This window comes from Prinia subflava, chromosome 10 (genome assembly GCF_021018805.1).
Source record: "Prinia subflava isolate CZ2003 ecotype Zambia chromosome 10, Cam_Psub_1.2, whole genome shotgun sequence".
In the NCBI taxonomy this organism is placed as follows: Eukaryota; Metazoa; Chordata; class Aves; order Passeriformes; family Cisticolidae; genus Prinia; species Prinia subflava.
The window spans coordinates 91,432-111,881 of record NC_086256.1 but is presented as its reverse complement, the minus strand read 5'-3'; the positions used below and the strand labels follow the sequence as shown (position 1 = coordinate 111,881).

General features: G+C 38.4%; 1 protein-coding gene across 2 annotated transcripts in view; it reads right to left on the bottom strand.

Annotated features, from left to right (window-relative positions):
- Positions 1-20,450, bottom strand: part of SLC44A5 (solute carrier family 44 member 5) — a 68,709-nt gene that overhangs the window by 3,529 nt on the left and 44,730 nt on the right. For both annotated transcript variants that reach the window (XM_063406819.1, XM_063406818.1), the window contains exons 6-18: positions 20,110-20,238; positions 19,285-19,345; positions 17,556-17,679; positions 16,680-16,763; positions 13,999-14,111; positions 13,452-13,583; positions 10,135-10,234; positions 7,310-7,402; positions 6,300-6,387; positions 4,373-4,635; positions 3,225-3,319; positions 2,746-2,849; positions 1,445-1,518 (exon numbers count right to left, since the gene is read on the bottom strand). In XM_063406819.1, the coding sequence (XP_063262889.1) occupies positions 1,445-1,518; positions 2,746-2,849; positions 3,225-3,319; positions 4,373-4,635; positions 6,300-6,387; positions 7,310-7,402; positions 10,135-10,234; positions 13,452-13,583; positions 13,999-14,111; positions 16,680-16,763; positions 17,556-17,679; positions 19,285-19,345; positions 20,110-20,238 (1,460 nt within the window). The remainder of the gene's footprint in view (positions 1-1,444; positions 1,519-2,745; positions 2,850-3,224; positions 3,320-4,372; positions 4,636-6,299; positions 6,388-7,309; positions 7,403-10,134; positions 10,235-13,451; positions 13,584-13,998; positions 14,112-16,679; positions 16,764-17,555; positions 17,680-19,284; positions 19,346-20,109; positions 20,239-20,450) is intronic.

The following is a 20,450-nucleotide window of genomic DNA, read 5'->3' as shown; positions in this document are numbered from 1 at the left end:
CGCTGGTAGGCCTCCTTTTCACTTGGTCCTCCTATCTGGCTATCTTTCATGACCCCATAACATGCCAAATCTACTATTTTAAGATATCATGGTACAACCAAAGGCAGGAGACCTCAAAGCAGGAAGATAATCACAGATGAAAGAAAAGTAGACAGAAAAGCTGACAATAAATCTGCAGCTCTCAATGAAGAACAGCAGGGAGTTTCTGCTCAATGTCCTGCCAGCCTGTCTGCAGATAAATAATGGGATGAAAAATGAACCTTGTATCATCAACCTCTTGACAGCACTGAGGGACATATTACCATTACATATATGGTAATATGCAGTACTGACTACTGCGAAAAATAAATGTTAAGAACTACTAAAGACACAAATCAGCATTAACGTCTCAGAATTCAGCTTTAGCAAAATACAAAAGATAAAAACATCTTTATTTGAAACAATGGAATTATATGTCTAGCTTTTAACTATTGTTCTTACTGATTAAGAGCAAAATCATAAAAGACAGAGAGGTGATATTCTGTAAGGAAATAAAGGCAGCTTCTCTTTTCTATTGCACAGGCATTACTCAGTATGGATATCACTGTCCTGAAATTAATGCAGGGTAACACAGTTGAAGGTATTCCATCTCCCAGCTCCAGTTCTTCCCTTTTCTTTCTTACACATCATTTTCACTTTCCTCTTTCAGCCTTCCCTTCCATTTCTCTACTCCTCCTAGTCCTTCACTTAATGTTTAAACCACCTAACCAATTGTTTTACCCCATCTCTTGCTTGGTAATTAGATTGTGTGCTATTGCATCAATATGGCCTGCTCCTAAGTTATTCTCCCATTATTTTTTGATCTTACGGTAGCAAAGGAGGAGCTAGGAGGAATGAAGGAAAGTACTGATGAGAACAGGGAGTTTGCAACACACTTGGTAGTGGAGAAAAGGGCCACAAAATTTCCAAGCATCAGAGGAGATCTGGTTATTAAAGACAATCTTTTTGAAAGGAAAGTATTTTCTCTTCCTTACTTCTACTCTCCAACACCTCATAAGATTTCTGAATTAATTTGAACACTTAGGTTTTTCTGGTTTCCCTTTCTCAGATCAAGTGGACCAAAGCTCAAAAACCAAATATATGGCAGATCACGAGCATCCCATTCCCAAGTACCTGCAGATCTCCTCTCAGGGACTCCACTTGTTTCTTGGAGGCATTATTACAATGTACTGGATACTTAGGAATTTAAAGGACCAATCACAACAAAACCATGAGATTACATCAACTCTGCACAGGTTACTGTACTGGACAGCCTGCTGTTACACACTGAGTGTAAGAAGTGAGGGCCACGTCTGAGGACAGAAGCAACACTCAGTATTTGGAAGAGATATGGGAGAGGAAAGAAGTGTGCCCACAGAGTGCAGGAATTCCTGACATTTCCAAGGACTAGGAGACAGTTCCTTACCTCACCACATTCCGCATGAGCAAAAAGAATGCTTCCTTTGCTGAGGTGCAGAAGTTCTTACCATATATGGCAATCTGCAAAATAATAGTAGCTGTTAAGTATTTTAAATAATTAGGATACATTCTCGTATGCCAGGATCTATCTGCATGTAATGCATAGTTCTCCCTAATATGTGGCCTTGAAACTCAGATGAACACAAACCACTTTCCTCAGTCACCTGCTACTTCTCAATGCTTCCCATCAGGCTGGGACAGAATACTATCCATCTTTTCCCTTCAAACCACCTGATGATGAGCATGCCACCCCTTGTGATTTCACAGGTAGCAGATTCAGTATTTAATTTGCCAAGCAAGGTAAAAAAGGTACTTGTTGAGGGATTCTTCTCCCTTTGCTAGTTACCTACTCTAGATATATAGTCAGTGGAAAAGAATAGGCACTTGTAGAGCTGAAGTGAGTTGATCCATGTAGCTGTCTCCTAGGACCTGATGCTGCTTTCCCTGAAGAAGAAATCAGCATAAAGTAAAGCAGCTAAAGTTATTCAGGAACACAACCACTTCTTCCTGGAATAGTGTCCACCAGGGTAAGATATAACAGCTCTCAGCTCAGACAGTTTATGACCTGTAAAGAAGATTGTCAAAAACAACACTTCCTCTTCAAGGTAGCAATAATTTGCCGCATCAATTGCATCAACATAGGTTGTAATGGACCCACTAGAGCCACCTCCTTTGAGACAAGAAGTCTGTGACTGTGCCATTCAATTACTGAAATTGCTGCAAGCCAGAACACCCTAGGCTGAAATCTGTGTATGTTAATTTATTAGTGAAGATTTCAAACTTTTCCTATCTGGAAGCTAAAAAGGCTTATTTGAGAGAAATATCACTGCTGCTGCTAGCAGAATTTGTACTTTTGACTTCCAGGTGGAAATACAATTATCACATGTCTTCTGACCTTCTTATTCAAATATTGCCTCCAAACAGAATTGCCATCAACGTGCAATATGAAACAAGCTAATATTCCTGTTGAAATTATTGAATTACGGAAGAGTTAAACAGTTATTCCATCCCTTCCCACTTATTTTGGGGGTGAGGGTGATGAACAAAACAGGAAAAAAAAGAGGTTGAAATTAGAAGGAAAAAAGTCTTATGTTTTCATGGTAGAACCACATGCATGTACTGAAAACTCCCATAAATCCCATCATTTATTCAGTAAATTCAAGTACTGCTGGCTTCTGACCAACTAGTAGTGTCTAGAATATTTTGGTGTCTTAGATAGGGGAGACCACATGCAGACACAGCACATACCATGATGTAGGCATTTCTGTTTATAAATTTTAAGAATCTTTCCAAACACCAGAAACAGCACTTGAGGCAGCAGAGTAGGAATCTGGTGAAGGAGTTCTGAGTACCTGAAAAGAGCAGGAGAGAGTACATCAGACATAGAACTAATAAACAGTCTTTAGAATGTAGAAAGCTATTCAGAAGAAGATCTTAAATTGTGACATTATTTCTTTATTTCTAGGTATGGACTCTCTCTCTCAACCAAATTTAACTCACTAGCTTACAATTAGATCAGACTCATATCCCATCTGAACTTTGCTTTAGGTTCCCAAGATCACAGATGCAGCTTGAGTAAATGAACTCAAATTTACTGGCTTCAAAAGAAACTACAATGGATAATGTAGAATAAGTCTCTTTTCCTTGCTAAAAAAAAGCTTGGGAAAGTGAGGAAGCAATTTGGCAAGGAAGGTCTTAACAACTTAGGGCAGATTCATAAATCTCACCTTTCAGTTTGTGATCCAGGTACTCCAGTATTACTCTAATAAGCTGGACAATTGCAAGAATTAAGGCTCCAAATGCCAGTGAACCTGTATGGTATCTAAAAACAAAATATTTTACTGTTATATCACACATGTGCCTATGTACATGGATATATGTATGCATATGTGTATGTATATACAAATAAAATCAGAAGTGAAGGAAGGAAGTTACATTAGCAGGAATTACATAAAACTAATGGACCTACATCCCAATCTGCCACAGAGGAGTGAAGTCATTGGTGCTGTTGGTGTGTGTGAGTGCTGTGTCTGTCTCTCAGTCTGTGTACACATGTACTTTGTCTGTGTGTCTACTGGAAGTACCTGCTTAGCATTACAATTAAATGGACCTAGGGGCAGAGAGCTGCAACAACCTTGGTGCTGTAGGGCTACAAAATTCAGCCTTCCCAATTGTGCTCGTTGGATGGACTAGAGTTAGTTTTTTTCATAGTAGCTTGTGCCGTGCTATGTTTTAGATTTTTGACCAGGACAGTTATGATAACACATCCATGTTTTAGCCACTGTTGAACAGCACTTGCACAGCACCAAGGACCGCTCTGCTCCTCACCCTGCCACACTGGTAAGCAGGTTGGGGGTGCATGAGGAGCTGGGAGGGGACATGGCCAGGATAGCTGATGCCAAATGATCCCAGGGATACCTCATCCAGTACTGTGTTCTGCTTAGCAATACCAGCTGATGGAAGGAGGGGTAAGAGGGAAGCACTTGGAGGTAGGGAGTTTGTCTTTCCAAGACACTGCTACACATGAAGAAGCTGTACTGGGGATGGCTGAACATGTGCCTGCCTGTGGGAAATGGGGAATGAATTCCTTGCTTTGCTTTGCTTGTGCATGCAGCTTTCTTTCACCTATTAAACAGTCTTCAACTCAGCCGACCTGTTTTTGCATTTTCACCCTTCACAGAACCCTGGAGGTTCTCTCCTCCATCCCACTGTTGGGGAGCAAGCAGACAGCTGTGGGGGGCTTGACTGCCACTGAGATTAAACCATAATGCTGAGTTATCATTTTCTTATGATATTCCAGGACTGGCTTCCCTAGATGTAGAAAGAGCACTTGTCAGATACATGGCAAGGCTCACTTACAGCTCCACGGTCTTACCGTATTGCTCGTCCAAATGAAGAGAAGAGTGGCCACAGTGGAATATCAGCTGGTTTTCGATAGGCCCAGTAATACGAGGCAAAGGCACCAGCAAGGGTACACTGACCCAGTGCAATTGCAAAGTTCACCAGCCAGAGAAAGACAAAGGCATTGGCTAACTGGAAGATGAAGATGTACTTATGGTACAGGCTTTCTCCTCCATAAAAAGCAAAAGTACACTGAGCACCTGGGCACAATTTAGTCACATTGGTTGTGTTAAAAGTCTAAACAGAAAGAAAAATAAACAACACAATCATAAGCAATGAATTCTATGTACATAGCCTCTGAAGTTTAGCAGGTTAATACAAATAACATAACTCTGCTTGATGTTTCATTAGCTCATTCAAAACTTCAACACTACATAACCTGTTTACGTATTTAAGGATTCATATCAAGCACTTACACAGTCTTATGCAAAGACTTAACTTTAAACTACGTATTGGCAAACAAGGCTCTTCACCACATTCCTGAAACCTGAATAAGTGAAATGTGAATTTCAGGAATCTACTTTTAAAATATATAAATTCTTTGTCAAAGAAAATCTGCTCAATTAAAAAAAAAAAAAACTTACTTGAAAACTAGGGCCCAAATCAGATGTTCATGTAAACTGCCACGACTGAAATGAAAAACTGAGCTATACCATTTAATACAAACTGTGGATGTGGTCACAACGCAGCTTATGTATCTCAGACTATTAAGAAAAGGAGTAATCTTTACACTGAATTACTTTTCCCTATTTCTAGTGTTAATTTCATGTATTTGCTTGGTTTGGACATGAAATGAAACCAGATCAATTCTAATTCCTTCCTTTTGTAGTATTTAGACATCAGCATGGTGTGCATCACCACTGCAATACAGTGAAATTCAACGCATCACTTTCTGCTCATTGCCTCTTGTCCCACTGCTGGGCCCCCGGAGCTGAGGCTGGTTCATGCTCTGCCCCCTCCCTGCACTCAGGGACACCCCGGGCTGAGGGCCCCTCTCAGCTGGGGCTCCTCTTTACGCTCCCAGCTGCCTCAGCCTTTCCTAGGCACAGAGATGCTCCAGGCCCTTCCTCAGCTCTGCAGCCTCTGCTGGCCCTACTTCAGGAGCTCCATGTCCCTCTTGTCCTGATGAGCCTAGAGCGGGACACAGCACTCCAGATGTACTTCACAGGACTAAGCAGAGGGGCAGGATCACCTCCCTGACCTGCTGGAAATGCTCGTCCTGAAGCATCCCAGGATCCCATTGGCCTCTTGGCCTCCAGGACAAACTGCTGGCTCAGGGAAAGCTTGTTGTCCACCAGGGCCCCAAGGTCCTTCTCCTCAGAGCTGCTCTCCAGAAGGTAATCTGCAGCCTGTGCTGGTGCATAGGGTTATTTTTTCCCTGGTACATAACATTTGATAAATATTTCTAGTTTTTAAAGAACCCTTAAATTCAAACCCACAGCCAAGTAACCATTTGACTGAAGGCAAACTTTGAAAAAAAAGGACAAAAATTTTTGGAGCTTAATAAAGGCAATTACAGCACCAGAAGAAGCTAAGCTTCTGCTTCAAATCATGGCTAGTCCCTGAGCAAGTTTGAGGTGCAGCTTTCAAAGTTTACCACCGCCTTTGGAAGACCAAAAAACCAAATCCTCACAAATTCATGAACATCTTTCCAATAAAATTCTGTTCCTTTCTCACCCTGTAAATTAGAATGTTAACATTTACAGGACAGTTTAGCAGAAAAACTAGTTTATATCTGTAAAATAAAACAGTGTTACCTGAACATTAGGTAATATTTTCAGATTTACCGTGGGGACTCATTACTTAAAATATGTACATTTTTTACTAGCAGTGCATTTAACAGTGATTAAAAAATGCAATTAGTATAGCTCTCACTATAGGCAAATATTTGTTACACTTACCTCTGGGTCACAAGTTAGGTTTGCATATTTGCACAGTGTTTGATTAGCCATTACTTTATACACAGGTTCTCCTGATGTGGCCAGAAAACTGAATGAAATATTTTAAGGAGGAATCACAGAATTGTGGCAACTTATGGTTCTGCAGTGGGCAACCACTAGCTCTAAAGAATTTGTGTAGATGACAGAAAAACTGCTTTTGCTCTACAGAGATGCGTCTGAAAGTTGACAGTAAGACCAAGTACTCTCATTACTGAGAGAACTAAGGCAAACTTGTATCTGGAGCTGTAATAGCCCCTGACCATAATGGGCAAGGGGCATAACCTTGAAAATTGTCCCCATCTCTCATCCACATCTATCTTTGACAAGGCCGACTATGCAGTAGTTCTTGTACTTTGGCAGAAGTAGATACAGAGCACAAGGATTAATTAACACTGCCCTGAACAGCAACAACTGATCCTCTCTGCATATGAAATAACAGTTGGTTTTTAAATACCAGTTTTCTCCCTTTTTAATCCTTAGCAGACCCTTGCTGCTCAGGAACAAACAGGTTGCTGTTAGGCAATTCAGAGAAGACAATGCACTGTATATTCTCTCTCTTTTCTCATGTTTTTCTGAACAAAACACACACAGAACCCACTCCACCTCCAGTTAACTAAGAAACCATTAACACCAGACTTACGGAGCACACAGCACATTAAAGACCATGTTCACTCCTTGCTGAGAGCCCTTTTCACCCCTAGAGTCAACCTTATGCAGTACACAAGGCTTTGTATGATCCCCCTGCCTTGGCCTGAATTTTAGTCCATTTTGTTTTCAATTCAAATAAAATCACTGTCTGGTTTGTACGTCATATGTAAATGTGTCGTGCAAAAGACCACACCAGAAGAGTAAGAGCTAAGTGACCAAATAGCCCTCTTACTATTGGTTTAATTAATGTGAAATAGCAGAAAATAATCTAGTCTTGCAGATCAGAAGACTTGCTCCAGATAGGTGCACAGACAGAAGGATACACAGCTGTCACAGCCCAGTAGGAAATACAAATTGCAATGAGTAAGAAGGTGACGATTGGGTAGAACAGTGTAGACATTATATAACCAATTGCCCTATAAAAGAAACAAAATATATCAATAAGCTACAACAATTCCAGAAACAAGCTTTTTATCAGTCCTCTTCTAGCAATTTTACTTTGAGAATCTTGTTGACACTCACAGCATAACCTAGTAGTGGGATCTCAGAATACTGCAGGAATTTTTTTCTTATGCCTTCAAACCTTGACTTTGTCATTTCTACCACTCCACTTTTATCAATGATACTACAGTGAACTTTATCAATTTGCCATGTTCCAGCCTGTCTTCTACTTTCTTCTTCTTCATAACTGCTTCAGAGATTCACCTCTTCCCAGGCCATTAACTTTTCCATGATTTCCATGACATCTTCTTGCTGACTTTATCCTTTATGTCCTCATCCCACTCTGCCCATCCTGTGTTCTTCCTTCTCTCTTACAGACCTGAAATGACCTTGTTCTGTTTTATATTTGACAACTCTGTTTCCAGCAACTTTCCTATGTTAAGTGCTAGCTATTCCGGGACAGTCAACTTGTCTTTGCAATGCCAGGACAGACTGACACCTCCCTGACTATGTGACTTTCCTTACACATGCTGTAGGTAAGTGGTGCTCACCTATGATCACTGGAAGGCAAAACGAATAATTGCCTTTTCCTGTTGACAGCTTAGAGAGCTTCTTTTAGTATCAAGGCATATGTAGACTGATATTCTACTGCAAATTGCTGTGGCTAGAATGTGACTAGTGAGCAGGAACTTGAGCATGCTAGTTCTTACCCTGCCAGGGGCTCATTCTCTGTAAGTGGGAGTTGATACCAGCCCTCTTGGTAAACCTGCTGCTATCCCAGAAACGAACACCTCCAGCTGGATACCTCACTGGAAGTCAGTTCAGAAAGCATGTGCCTTGTTCACTGAAACTTACAGGTTGGCTCTCTTTATCACAAGCCTTTTTGTCTAGTATTATTTCCTACAGTATTTTTCCTATGACTTAGGGCACTTCTGATGCTATTTGTTTTACAGGATGCAGTTTCCAGAATGCAAAAGGAGAAAAACTTACTCAGTTTCTAAAGGTAAAGTAGTAAATGCTACAGGGAACGCAAGGAAACTGTCACGTGCAATCCAGAGGTTACGAATCAATTACATCAATTTTTGAGTCCAGAGACAAAAAAGTCCATTACGAGTCACACTGGAGGACACAGGCTTATACTGTCTGAGAAATAATCACAACAAATCACCTGTGTTCAGCAGTTATTGGTAGACCGCTTAGTTACCATTAAGACCATGACTTATTATTCCAAAACACTGATTAATAACTGTTGTTTCTAATTATGGATTTCAAATCAATTATTTGCACTATATTTCTGAAAATGTAGCTAAAGGTATTGAAAAACATTATTTGATTTCCAGTCATTAGCACTTTACTTTTTATCTTCCTAAATACAGGACATGCTCTGTTAGGTTTACATTAACTACATACAGTGTTTCATCTCATCCATTATGCATGACAGCAAAAAGTTCACCTTCAAGTGACCTTCCATGCTGCTGGAAAACTACAGAATGTTATTACAAATCAGCAAGAAGTTTATGAACTTCCTAAAATCCTCCTACCTGTCAAGGTTGTGAACAAAGGTTTTGAAGAATGTTAAAAGCTCCTGGATTTTAATGAACAGGAATTTAAGAGTATAATTTAGTGCTGCCTAAATTAATTGCTATGCTCTAATTGCACAGCATAAGACATGAAACAGATACCTGGCTAAATGCAGAACTTCAGTATTTCTTAATCCCATGAAAAAAATCCCAAATCATTATTCCCGGGAACCACAGTGGCAATAGAGATGGCAGAAAACCAGAAGCAAGTGCATATAGATGAACTCAGAGCTAACTATGTGCTCTGAGAACAGGTTTGTTTTCAGGGCCTATGGGACCACAGCCTATTTGCAATGAAACCCAAGGGCGTGATGTTTTAAGTCTGTCAGTTTTAAGTCCATTTATCCTTTGTAATATTCTCAGTAAAAAAACCCTAACAAAACAAACAAAAAACCAATCAACCAACCAACCAAAACACCACCACTAAGTGTCTGCACTGTGAACAAAGACTATGCAGATTTCAGGAAAGACACAATGAAGAGGCCCCTTGGGCCCTAAACTCTCATATCCTGCTCTGCTTTCTTCTTTACTCAGAGCTAAAAAGAAGTATCTTAGACTGCACCCTCTTACAATGTCTGGTCATAGAAGTCTCCTTTTCTCTCTGCAGATTTATACCTGTCCACACAGAAGTTTGATCAGAGCCAGTAGAATCTCCTAGTCTTTCCTAAATAGAAGCCACAGTCAAAACAGCACCAATCCTCTACAACTAGTATTTGACTCCAGAGACAATCCAATGACATAGCAAAGTTGGCACTTAGAGGTCCCAGGCTCCTATGAACATTATACCACACTTAGCTTTCCTGCTGTGGCACCTTCTTTGCACTAAGGATATGTAGTAACATCAACAGTGCATGTATTCTTAAGGCAAGAAGAAGCAGAGTGATAAGAAATACCTTACTTAATAAGAGAAAGCTCTTAATATTAAGCACAACCTCATTAAAAGGTAACTGGCTTTCCTTGAATGCCTCCCTCGAACTCCTTGTTGAAACTGTTTGGTTCAACAAATGCAGCGCTGTATTCTAAACCCCAATTTTCTGCCCTTGGTGGTGCAGGATGGAGTTCAAGACGAGTGTACTCTAGTGATCATTTAATAAAATTCAACACATATTAAAATCAGACAAACATACCTACTACCTTCTTTCAACAATGCAATAGCAATCCGGATCCGATTTCTTAGGAAGATCAGCATCAGTATGATTATGATCTCAACACCACAAAGTATTATCACTGTAAACAAGCAAATAAAGAAATCAGAGTTATCAAGAACCAAACCAATATGCTGCCTCTGTAATTTTTCCTTGTAATCTGAACTACTGTCCATGAACTCTGTAAAATTCTCTGCTTGAGCAGTTCTTTCTCCAACAGTATCTGCCAAACTTCAATCCCATTCCATAGGTTTTTCAGTCCCATTCTAAAAAAATTCTATATGCAGCAGTTATTCAGAATGTGCATGACCCTGATATTTGTATTTTTAACAGAAAAATGGAATATATAATTCTCAGAAAAAGATAAAAATTTACTTCAATGTCACTGCAGTACCTAGCCTTAGATACAGTTCATTCTTTACAAATTCTACTTTCCATAAACAAGAATTTTTCTCACAATACAAGCATTTGTTCTATACTGTTGCTCATTTGCAGTATTTGGATAAAAACGGGAGATGAAGAGCCAAGTTTGCCATGGAGAGTGCATTTTTCTGATCTACATTGTTCTAAAATGTAGATGTACTAAAATCAATAGGTTTGCTTGAGTATTAACCTGGCATGAGCTCCTTTCACCTCATTTGAGCTTACAGAAAAAAAAAATGGAAGAGAATAAAATAGGATCATTCTGGACAAATTACTTTCACCTTCCAGTTGTGTTGCTGGAATCATGCTCTGATTAAAGAGCTGAGAGCTCTTAGTTATAAGCAGTATTTGAATCATAACTCTGATTTCGGTAGAGTCTGCTTCTGTCTGATTTCCATTCATGTTGGTTCAAAACCTACTTTTGCAGCAGAAAGTAAGAAAATTCTGTGAACTTCACCTAGAGAAGACTGAATCTTTAATGCCTGAAGCACACATCCTCTGACTCTGAGACACATCCATTTATTTTTGGTGCTTCAGATCATTAGACAACACTTAAACCAGCCCAGTAGAGGCAGGTTGTTCCATGCAGCAGGACCTGTGTCCTCCAAATGAAACCATGGAGGGAGAGGAAGACAGAAGGGACAGTATCCTTAAGTATCCCAAAACTTATATGAAGGTTTGCAAAGAAAGACGAGATTTGGCTTTAGGTCTCACAGCTAAGACATAGTCTCAGAATGCCAGACCCAAAAGTCACAGATGATGCTGAATTGCAATCCCAAGTATTACCCCTGGCAACAGAACTGCAAGTGTCAAGTGACTGCTGCGTGCTCAGAGTCATAGACTTTGTTCAGAACAAAGTTTTTGTTAAATACATTTCAATGCAAATTTCCCATGAAGGAATATATAACAGGTTTCTTTAAAGTTGGTCTCATTCCAATTCAGCTCTGTTAGATGAATGTACTTGTCCGAAACATTGTGAAAAAGGCAAACAATGTCAGTACATGATGAGTTCTAGACTAGGACTCTGACTATGTTTTCTGCAAGGATATATAACTATTTACTTTGTTGGGTGATTTTGGAAAAGCAATTTAATTCCTGAGTACCTCAATTTACTCTCGTGAAACTGACACCAAACTCTAGATAAACTATATAGTGACTGCTAAGAATCAGGCAGAGAAAGAGCTTAAAGAGTTGCAAGAAAAGTACACATAATAAAGTCCTAATATTGTCTAGGGAGAGCACACTAAAAAGCTCTGCCTCAACAATATATACAGAAGATGTCTTGTAAGATCAATGATCCAACACAGAAGCAAATGACAACATAAAGAAGAGAAGGGATTTAAGCAGCAAACTACAGTTCTACTGATATAGCTATCAACAGGGTGAGGCAGTATTTTTGATTATGACCCATTCGTTACTAACTAAAAGTCTGTGTGTCTTCTAATAGAGCAGTAACAGGAATGCAAGTAATATTTGACAGTTATTTCTTCTCTCTTCTATTCCTCCTTTCTTCAGGAGGAACGTGTATGCTGCAGGTTGTAGTGACAGTTCCAGGTCGAAACCGGGCAGAAACACCAATCTGTGTAGTGGTTTCAGGTTCATCAATTTCCCAAATTACGTGTAGTGGTTTAAGTGCCTACTAGAATGATTTACTCTTTTTCTGCTGTGACATAGGATTAGGAGAAAAGCAAAGCAGGCTCAAAACGGTATAAAGACAGGTTTATTAACAAAACTACAAGAGAGAGAAAAAATTAATGAGAATCAGAATAAAAATCTTCAAAACACTTCCCCTCGCCTACAACTTTCCTTTCCCTTCTCACAAACAACATATAGAGACAAAACTTGGAACTCTAGGTCAGTTTACCACCTATAAAATAGTCTTTCATCAGTTCATTTAGAGAGAGAAGTCTCTTTTGGTCTGCCATGGAAACTTCCCACAAGACAAGAACAGTCAATATTTAAGCCTAGTCACTGACTGGTTTTGCTATAACTTTCTTGGTAAAATCATTTCCATGCAAAACCAGCACAGCTGTCTTGTTCTAGCAGGATTTTGTTTAAAATGGTTCATTCCAAAGTCTTAGATCAGACTCCAAGAAAATTCAGTAACGTAAGTGTAAATTGACAGGAGACCTCATTGTGGTCTTCAACATCCTCACAAGGGCAAGTAGAAGGGCAGGTACCGATCTCTTCATTCTTATGAGCAGTGACAGGACTCGAGGGAACAGCTGGAGCTGGGTCAGGAGGATTTAGGTGGGAGATCAGGAAAAGGTTCTTCCCCCAGAGTTGGGCACTGAACAGGCTCCCCAGGGCAGTGATCATGGCCCCAAGGCTGCCAGAGCTCAAGGAACATTTGGACAATACTTTCAGGCACAGGGTGGGATTGTTGGAGTGTCCTGTGCAGGCCTAGGAGCTGGACTTGATGATCCTGATGGGCCCATTCCAACTCAGCATATTTTATGACTCTAAGACACAAAGAAGTGTAGTTATTAATGTGACCTATTAATCTCATTTCCGGGGCTCTCAGAGAGGGAGAAAAAGTAATCTGAGAGAGAAAAGTACCCCTCCTTATGCAACTCCATTGTGATGAACCTAATTACTGGCTTCTGCTTTCCCCATGATGAAGACTGAACACACAGAAAGTAGAATGCTAATAACAAAAGATTTTTTCACTCTTATCACTAGTGTGATTGCATTATCTCCCTGTACAAATATACTAGTTTCCTTCAAAAATGCACATTTTTACACAATACAGAGAAAGGGAATTCTCTGAGCAATATGTGTAGAGGAGAAGATTTAACAAGACAGAAAGTGTATCAAGACACTGACCGATTTTCCTGAATATCCATTAACAAATACCAAATTTAAAGGGCACTTACTAAATGCTAACCATGTTTGCCTCAGTTGCAGGTACACTTTGAAGTCTGTCTGGAATCCAATATCATAAACAGTGAGGTCAGATCCAGGTATTCCTTTAAGATGATCATACTCCCAGTAACAATGCCAGATGCCTTTTAAAAAACAATCAATATAATAGGAGCATGTCTGAAGAGTGCAAAGACAAATTAAAAAAAACTTACAAGCCAAATGTTTTGCTTTTGTATAAGCCAGATAAGCAAAACCCAAAAATGTATCACTATGAGACTGGCCAATTATGATTATCACATATATGGGAAAGAAATATCTATACAAGTGATTACAGAGTAAGCATACTGTGCATAGGTAATGCAGGCTACTGTATCTGCTGCTAAGTATCAGCACAGCTGGAGTCTTACTACATTTTGCTGCCCTTCTCACTTAATTATGTCTAAAACAAGGCATTAATTCACCCATTTGTACTATTTAATTCAAGTAACTACTGATTTTCCTTGCTCAGACTTAAGCAGTAAGAAAAAATAGTCTCAGAGGCTAGAAAATTACACCTACCATAACCTATAATTCCAATCACACCAAAGATGAAAATCCAGAAGAGAACCCCAGCTGTGAATCTCAACAACACAAGGAAGAGTAGACTCAGCAACATTGCAATGAACAGCCCACTAGAAAGTGAAGAAAAAACACAGGGAAAACAAGTGTAAGAATCTATTCACTTTCTTGCATTCCTGTTACTCCAAATGAGGGTCACTTCATCTCACATAATAGCATGATTTGTAAAAATGTATTCCAAAATCTTTGTTATGAAATACATTCTCATGGGTATTATCTGCCATTACTAAAACCAGCTTATATATGATAATCTCACAGTGCAGAGCCTGAAATATTTATGTGCACTAGGTTCTCAGGATGGTTGAACGGGATTAATATAAAGCCTTTTTGTCACTTACACCAGCTGAAAAACTCACTGCCTTTTTCAGGACACAGTCTAATCTACAGTACAGAAAGTTAAATTGGAGGAATACCTATGTGTGAGGAAGTTGCTGGTTTATGTCCTCCACAGAAAATCCCTGCTTGCAAAGAACAGTGTTAGCAAACAACATTCTGGAAGCTTCTTAAGAAAAAAAACTAATTAAATTTAGGAAGAAAACCATCAAGAGGTTAGGAGGACATAATTTCCACTCATCACCACTTGTATTAATCAGAAGAGGAAATGATCAGAGCTCTATGATGTACAGAAAGAAACTGTTAAGAGCCTTTCTAGGAAAAACGTCTACAGTGCCTTCTCCTCATCAAGATTATAATATTATAATAAATGTAATAGAAATTGTATTCTATTATATTATATTAGTTTTTATTTCACTCCTAGAAAGTAAGTCAGAAAGGAAAAAATTATTGCAAAAGACTTTTTTACTCCACGAGGCTTTCTAAACAATTATGAAGAAAGCAATATTAATATTAATCCCATCAAACAAATACCCAGTTCAGGAGCTTCAAAGAACATTTAATGTCTCATTATTTTTAGTAGGTGTTACATTAGAATTTTTTATTAGTACAGACTCAAAAAAAATTAAAGCCCCCCACTTGCCTGTGTTCAGTAACTTTTCTTCTGAATGTTCCCAGCTTATTTAGCTAATAATCAAAGCTAAAAAACAGGGCTCCCCGATCATAAAAAAAGACATCAGCTTATTTAGTTAAACCTTTGTAAGCTTGCCTTAAGTCTTACTGCTTTAAAGGCTTCCTAGCCTGACGCACTCTCCCTTTATGAATGATTTACTGAAATTCAGAATGTATTCCTAAAGAAAAGTTGTACTTTTGGAGCTACATCTTGACAGCAGTAAATTACCTGTATCTAAAGTTATCTTTAGCTATACATGAGTTCTAGTAACACAAAAACTGTACACAGTAGTAAAAAATAAAAGTACACAGTAGCAACTGTCTTCTACAGACTAGTTCCCTTAAACTGAGGCTTGAAGCAGTAGTTCTTCTGGGGTATGCTAAAAGGACTACAGCAATTCCATATTTAAATTTTAATTCAGCCTCCATTCACTGTCAAGCCTTCACTGTCATCACCCAAACTCAGGCACTTAAATATATTTGTCCAGAAATCATTTGATTTATGCTATCATTTGGTGAAAAGTGTAAAGAAAATTCTATCCAACTACTTTAAAGCAGCAACAATTCCTTAAAAAAAAAGCCATATTTGAAATGTGGAAACTTGCTTCAATATTTAGAATTTCTGTTCCAAAAAATGGTCAGTTCTCTGTACAGTGGTAGCTCCTTTGCAAGAATCTGTACCATAAGTCTGATTTCAGTAAGAGATAAAGAGACCCAAGCTTGCTGAATATCTGTGAGTTTCCTGCTACTAAATAATGTGAGTGTCACTCTATGAGAAAGCTGTCTTCCCACCAGTGACTGAACACTTTTAAAAGTTGACAACTCATGTTTCTGAACTGACTAAATCTCCATATTATTATCTAAAGTATGTATTAACTGTCATGGATTTGCATTCAGGATTTACTAATGTATGTTTAACATGTGCATGTTATAGGTTCTCACCTGGTGATGACTTCAGTTCCTGTTTAAATAAATCAACACACCGGTCCATCAAAATCAATATTAATGGGCTAGGAATTCACAAACATGTATGTGCTTCAGCAAAGTAGCTACTTCTTTGTTTCAGTGCTGCATTTTAATTAATTGGAGATTAATGAATATTAATTGCAAGATAAAGTTAATACTGTTAAATAATTTTTGCTCTTGATGTTGCCTGCTGCATTAGATTTATGGATTGATATTGAAATTAGGGATTATAATGGATTTAACTGTACATTGCTTGCATGAATTTAGAAATGATCTGTTTTATATATATACTAGCAACACTTGGCAACTGCAACTGGCTTGAAAGTCACATAATTGAGATTTTTCCATTTTGGAATTGCCACACACATGGGTGCTGCAACAGAGCACTGCACTGCCTGATTTTCTGTCTGGCAGGACGTTAAAAAGCTATTCCAGATCAACTGACACTCTATGTATGTATGCTGTACTATCTTTACCTCACACACAGAACCGTAACAACCTTATTATCATGTGTGACGAAAAGAAATTAGTTGCTCCTTAAGTTTTAAAGTAGGATTTGTACCAAATACATACATGATCTAATTTTTTATTCTCTGCAAACTCCAAAATGAGTTTGGAAACACTAAAAATACAAAAAACCACCCTCTTACATTAAAATCCAATACCAAGAAATGGCATAGTCTTCAAAAATTTTCATTCCAACTGATCTTGCATCCAGGACATTATTGATGCCACTGAGAAAAGAAAAATCAAAGAAAAAGTTGCTTTAGATAGAAAAGAAGAATTTATTTAAACAACAAATAGGATCAGTGAAAGAATTTGAAATATCTTTGGCAGTGATTTTCTACAAGTCTTGAAAAAAATTCTTTAAAAAGGCTTTATTGTCAGAATTGTTTATTATGTCACAAGACAAGTATATACCATCAATATCTGCAATGTACCAAGGGACAAACAGTTGTGACTCTAGAACTGCTAAAAGCATAGAACCAGAAAACAGATCAGTGAAGGAACTTCATGGATTTGTTTTTCTATCCTGCAGAATGCTCATCCATATAATTGTTTTCTGAAGAATGGCCCAATACATTACTTTTTACCAGAAGCAGAAGCACTCTCATGAGGTGAGATGCCCAAAGTAATAGGCCAGCCCACAGCAGTGGAAAGGTCATCACAGAACAAGATAGCCAAGGCCATTGCTGGCTGGCCTGCAGCATGAGGATTGCATTTTGAACCTCATTTAACTTTCCTTGCAAAATTTGTTTTTGCTAGGAAAAACATGAATCATTTCAAAAAATGACTGAGACCATCAGACTAAAACTTTTTGTACTTTTCGCTCCTTTCTGCACACCACCATGCTGAATTTCCTTAATGGAACTTAGGAAGTGCTCAGGCACAGAGAGACCATGTACTACCAAGTCTTGCTTTGGCATCCTCAGTCATTTGCTACAACAGATTCTGATTTTTTTTCCATTACTAAAGTATTGCACAATCTCAGATTCCAACAAACACTGAAGAAGGGTAAAACCTACTTTGCAGCTTCCCTGAGATCAGTTACATTTCTTGTTTTCCCTCTTCCATCTTTGAATGTAGTCTGATTTGCCACGGTCAACACACCATTCTTCGTGGAGAAGTCTGGGAAGCATCTCTTCAGAACTATTCAAAATATCAAAACAAAGCCGGCATATTACATTTCATGTTGAGCTCCACTTTTATCAATGTGTGTTTTGTAACATATTTAAATAATTTCAGATTCACAGTCAATTGTTTTTCAACTGATTACCTAACAATATGTTGACTTTGACAAATCTTAAGGAAGAGTCATTACATTAAAGATTATGATTTTTATTCTCTGGGGCTTTTTGTCCAAGCTCAGGCAGGGTGAGATCATAGATTTCAATTGGAGATTCTAGGTCCTACCAAATAACAACAGTATTATACGTAGGAGTTTAAGAATTTGAAATAAATGTGGAACTTACTCCCTGTCAGTATCTGGGCAGCTTATAGAATGGCTTCTCAAATATGCCATTAATAATCAGACCAGCCCCCGGGGACAGATTCAACTTGACTGGTCATAAATTTTATTAGCCCCTAAAATAATATATAACAGCAAGTGTCAGTTTCCTTATACGCCAGATGAGCTCCAGTACCAGCCACTATCATTAGATACTCTTGGAGATGAAGCAATGGAAAAAAGACAAAAGCAACTGGTTAGAGAGAGGGAAGAGGACATTATAAAAAAACAAGAAAAGGAGAGATGTTTGCATACTCATTTACAATGCCCTGTTCTTTGCTGCAACACATCCTTGGTTTCATTCCAAATAGAAGAGCAGGTGAGTCCTTCAGAGCTGTACTTCACATACCATTCAGTGCTTTCCTTACCAGATTCCAACAAATGACAGGGCTCAGCATTCAGTCTGATGTATCTCCTCCAGCAATTACTCTGACTAAATGATTTTGTAACATATCTTAACGTATCTTTTTCTCCCCCTGTAATCTTTACCCCTTGATGTAATCTAAAAGAATATAAGAACTTCTCTGCAAATTATTTTATGTCTTGTGGGTTTGTACTTCAGTTTTCATACAAATTCATACCATGTTTTAAAAATTTAATCCCTATTTTCTCCTTTTAATGACCTATTCCTAGTTTACATGATCTCTGCTTTAAAGTATGGCAAAAATAAACAGCAATTTTTTATTTCCATAAGATTCTGGGTCAGTACTACACTTGTGCAGCTGAGATGAGCTCTGAGATCAGTGGTTATCTATTCACAAACACTTGCTGACCATAGTGACATTTTTTGTCCCTGAATTCCTCTGTATGCCCTGCATAGCCAGCATTGCACTCAAAAGAGAGGGGCACTGTAACTGGGTTCAAGTATCATTTGAACTTCAACAGCTGGCCATATCATCCTTCCAATATTCATAGCATTTTTATGCCAATGGCATTGCTTGCTCTTGTTTTGGAAGGCACAATTTGAGTTGAAGAGCTTTTGCAACCAGTGATGACATAAGAGCAAAAAAGAGCTCAGCTTGACCTGATCACATGCTGAATGTTCCCAGATGACTGTTAAAAAAAATTAATAAATATTTATATTTGCAAATTGAATTGATTTATCCTTTACAACTGAATGGATGTCAATGTCAGATAAAAGACAGCTCCTAGTGATGTTGCCACAAAACACATTTCAGACTGGAGTTCTGCTTTAATATGAATGCTCACAATCTGCTAAGATGTGTATAAGAAGTAGAACCACTCACAAGGCCTGCTTGGAATGATCATCGAAGGACAATCTTCATCACGTAGGACTTGAGCAACAGACTAAAAAGGGGAAAAATAGAAATGCTGAAAACATAGCAGTATAACTAGAGCTGTTTGTTTCTCACGCAGTCTGAGGGAAAGCCCTAAACTGGGCTTTGTAGTCCCCTTCCCAAACTTCACTGGTGGAGCTGCAAGATACATTTATATCTAAGTGAGAATTCAAATTGTGATTTGGAAAAAGACTATTTTTTTCTTTTCTAGTGACATATAAGAAAAGACCTTTGGATCAGCATCTAAACCAGAACTGAGCAGGGAACTGTTCCTTACCTATCCATCACCTTTTCTCTTAATGAAAAGCAAGAATTTAACCCAATTAATATAGCTGAATTGCAAGATATTTTAAAGATAGGAGAGGTAATGCAGTACATTTGAGTGAAAAATCAGTTACATGAAGGATAGATTAATTTTCTTAGCTAACTTTCCAAGTAGCTATAGATGACTTAGGAGCCTTAAGAATTGGCTTGAGACACTCCATTCTACTGCTGTGGGGTACCTAAGTACTAAAGGAGACTGCTTGCCACAGTATTGCAACTACATGAGTAGCTCTTTAAGCAAACTGCTATCATTTGAAGAGTGGGGGATTTAGTGTCCATTCAAGACCTTTTACCTGGATTAAACAACTGTCAAATCACATAAATGGGACATCTCCTTATATGCTGAAATCAGAATAATTCAAATCTTTGATGCAGCTCAGTAAAATCATGCATATTACATACTGCTTGAAGAAAAAAAATGTACTTTATCATCTACAGATACATACACACCTTGCGAGGATTGTTAAAACCAGGTTTGCAGAACTGCCTGAAGTAATTCCACTGATCTGGTTTATATCTGTAAGAAGCCTGAACATCAATGTAGGTTGCAAACCTGTCTGGGCACTTTGAGACACAAAGCTGCAAGAAAAGAAAAAAATAAGTAACGATACACTCTGGGTAGAGAAGGGTAAAGAAAGTCGGTGTAATGAAAAAGCAAGAAAAATGTCACTGCTTCACAAATGTTTACTGCAGGATTTAGAAAGGATATGCTGTCCATTTGATTCCCTAAATGAATGATACTTCTACAATTCTTTGATAGAAAACACTTTCAAAGTGTGCTCTGCTCATAT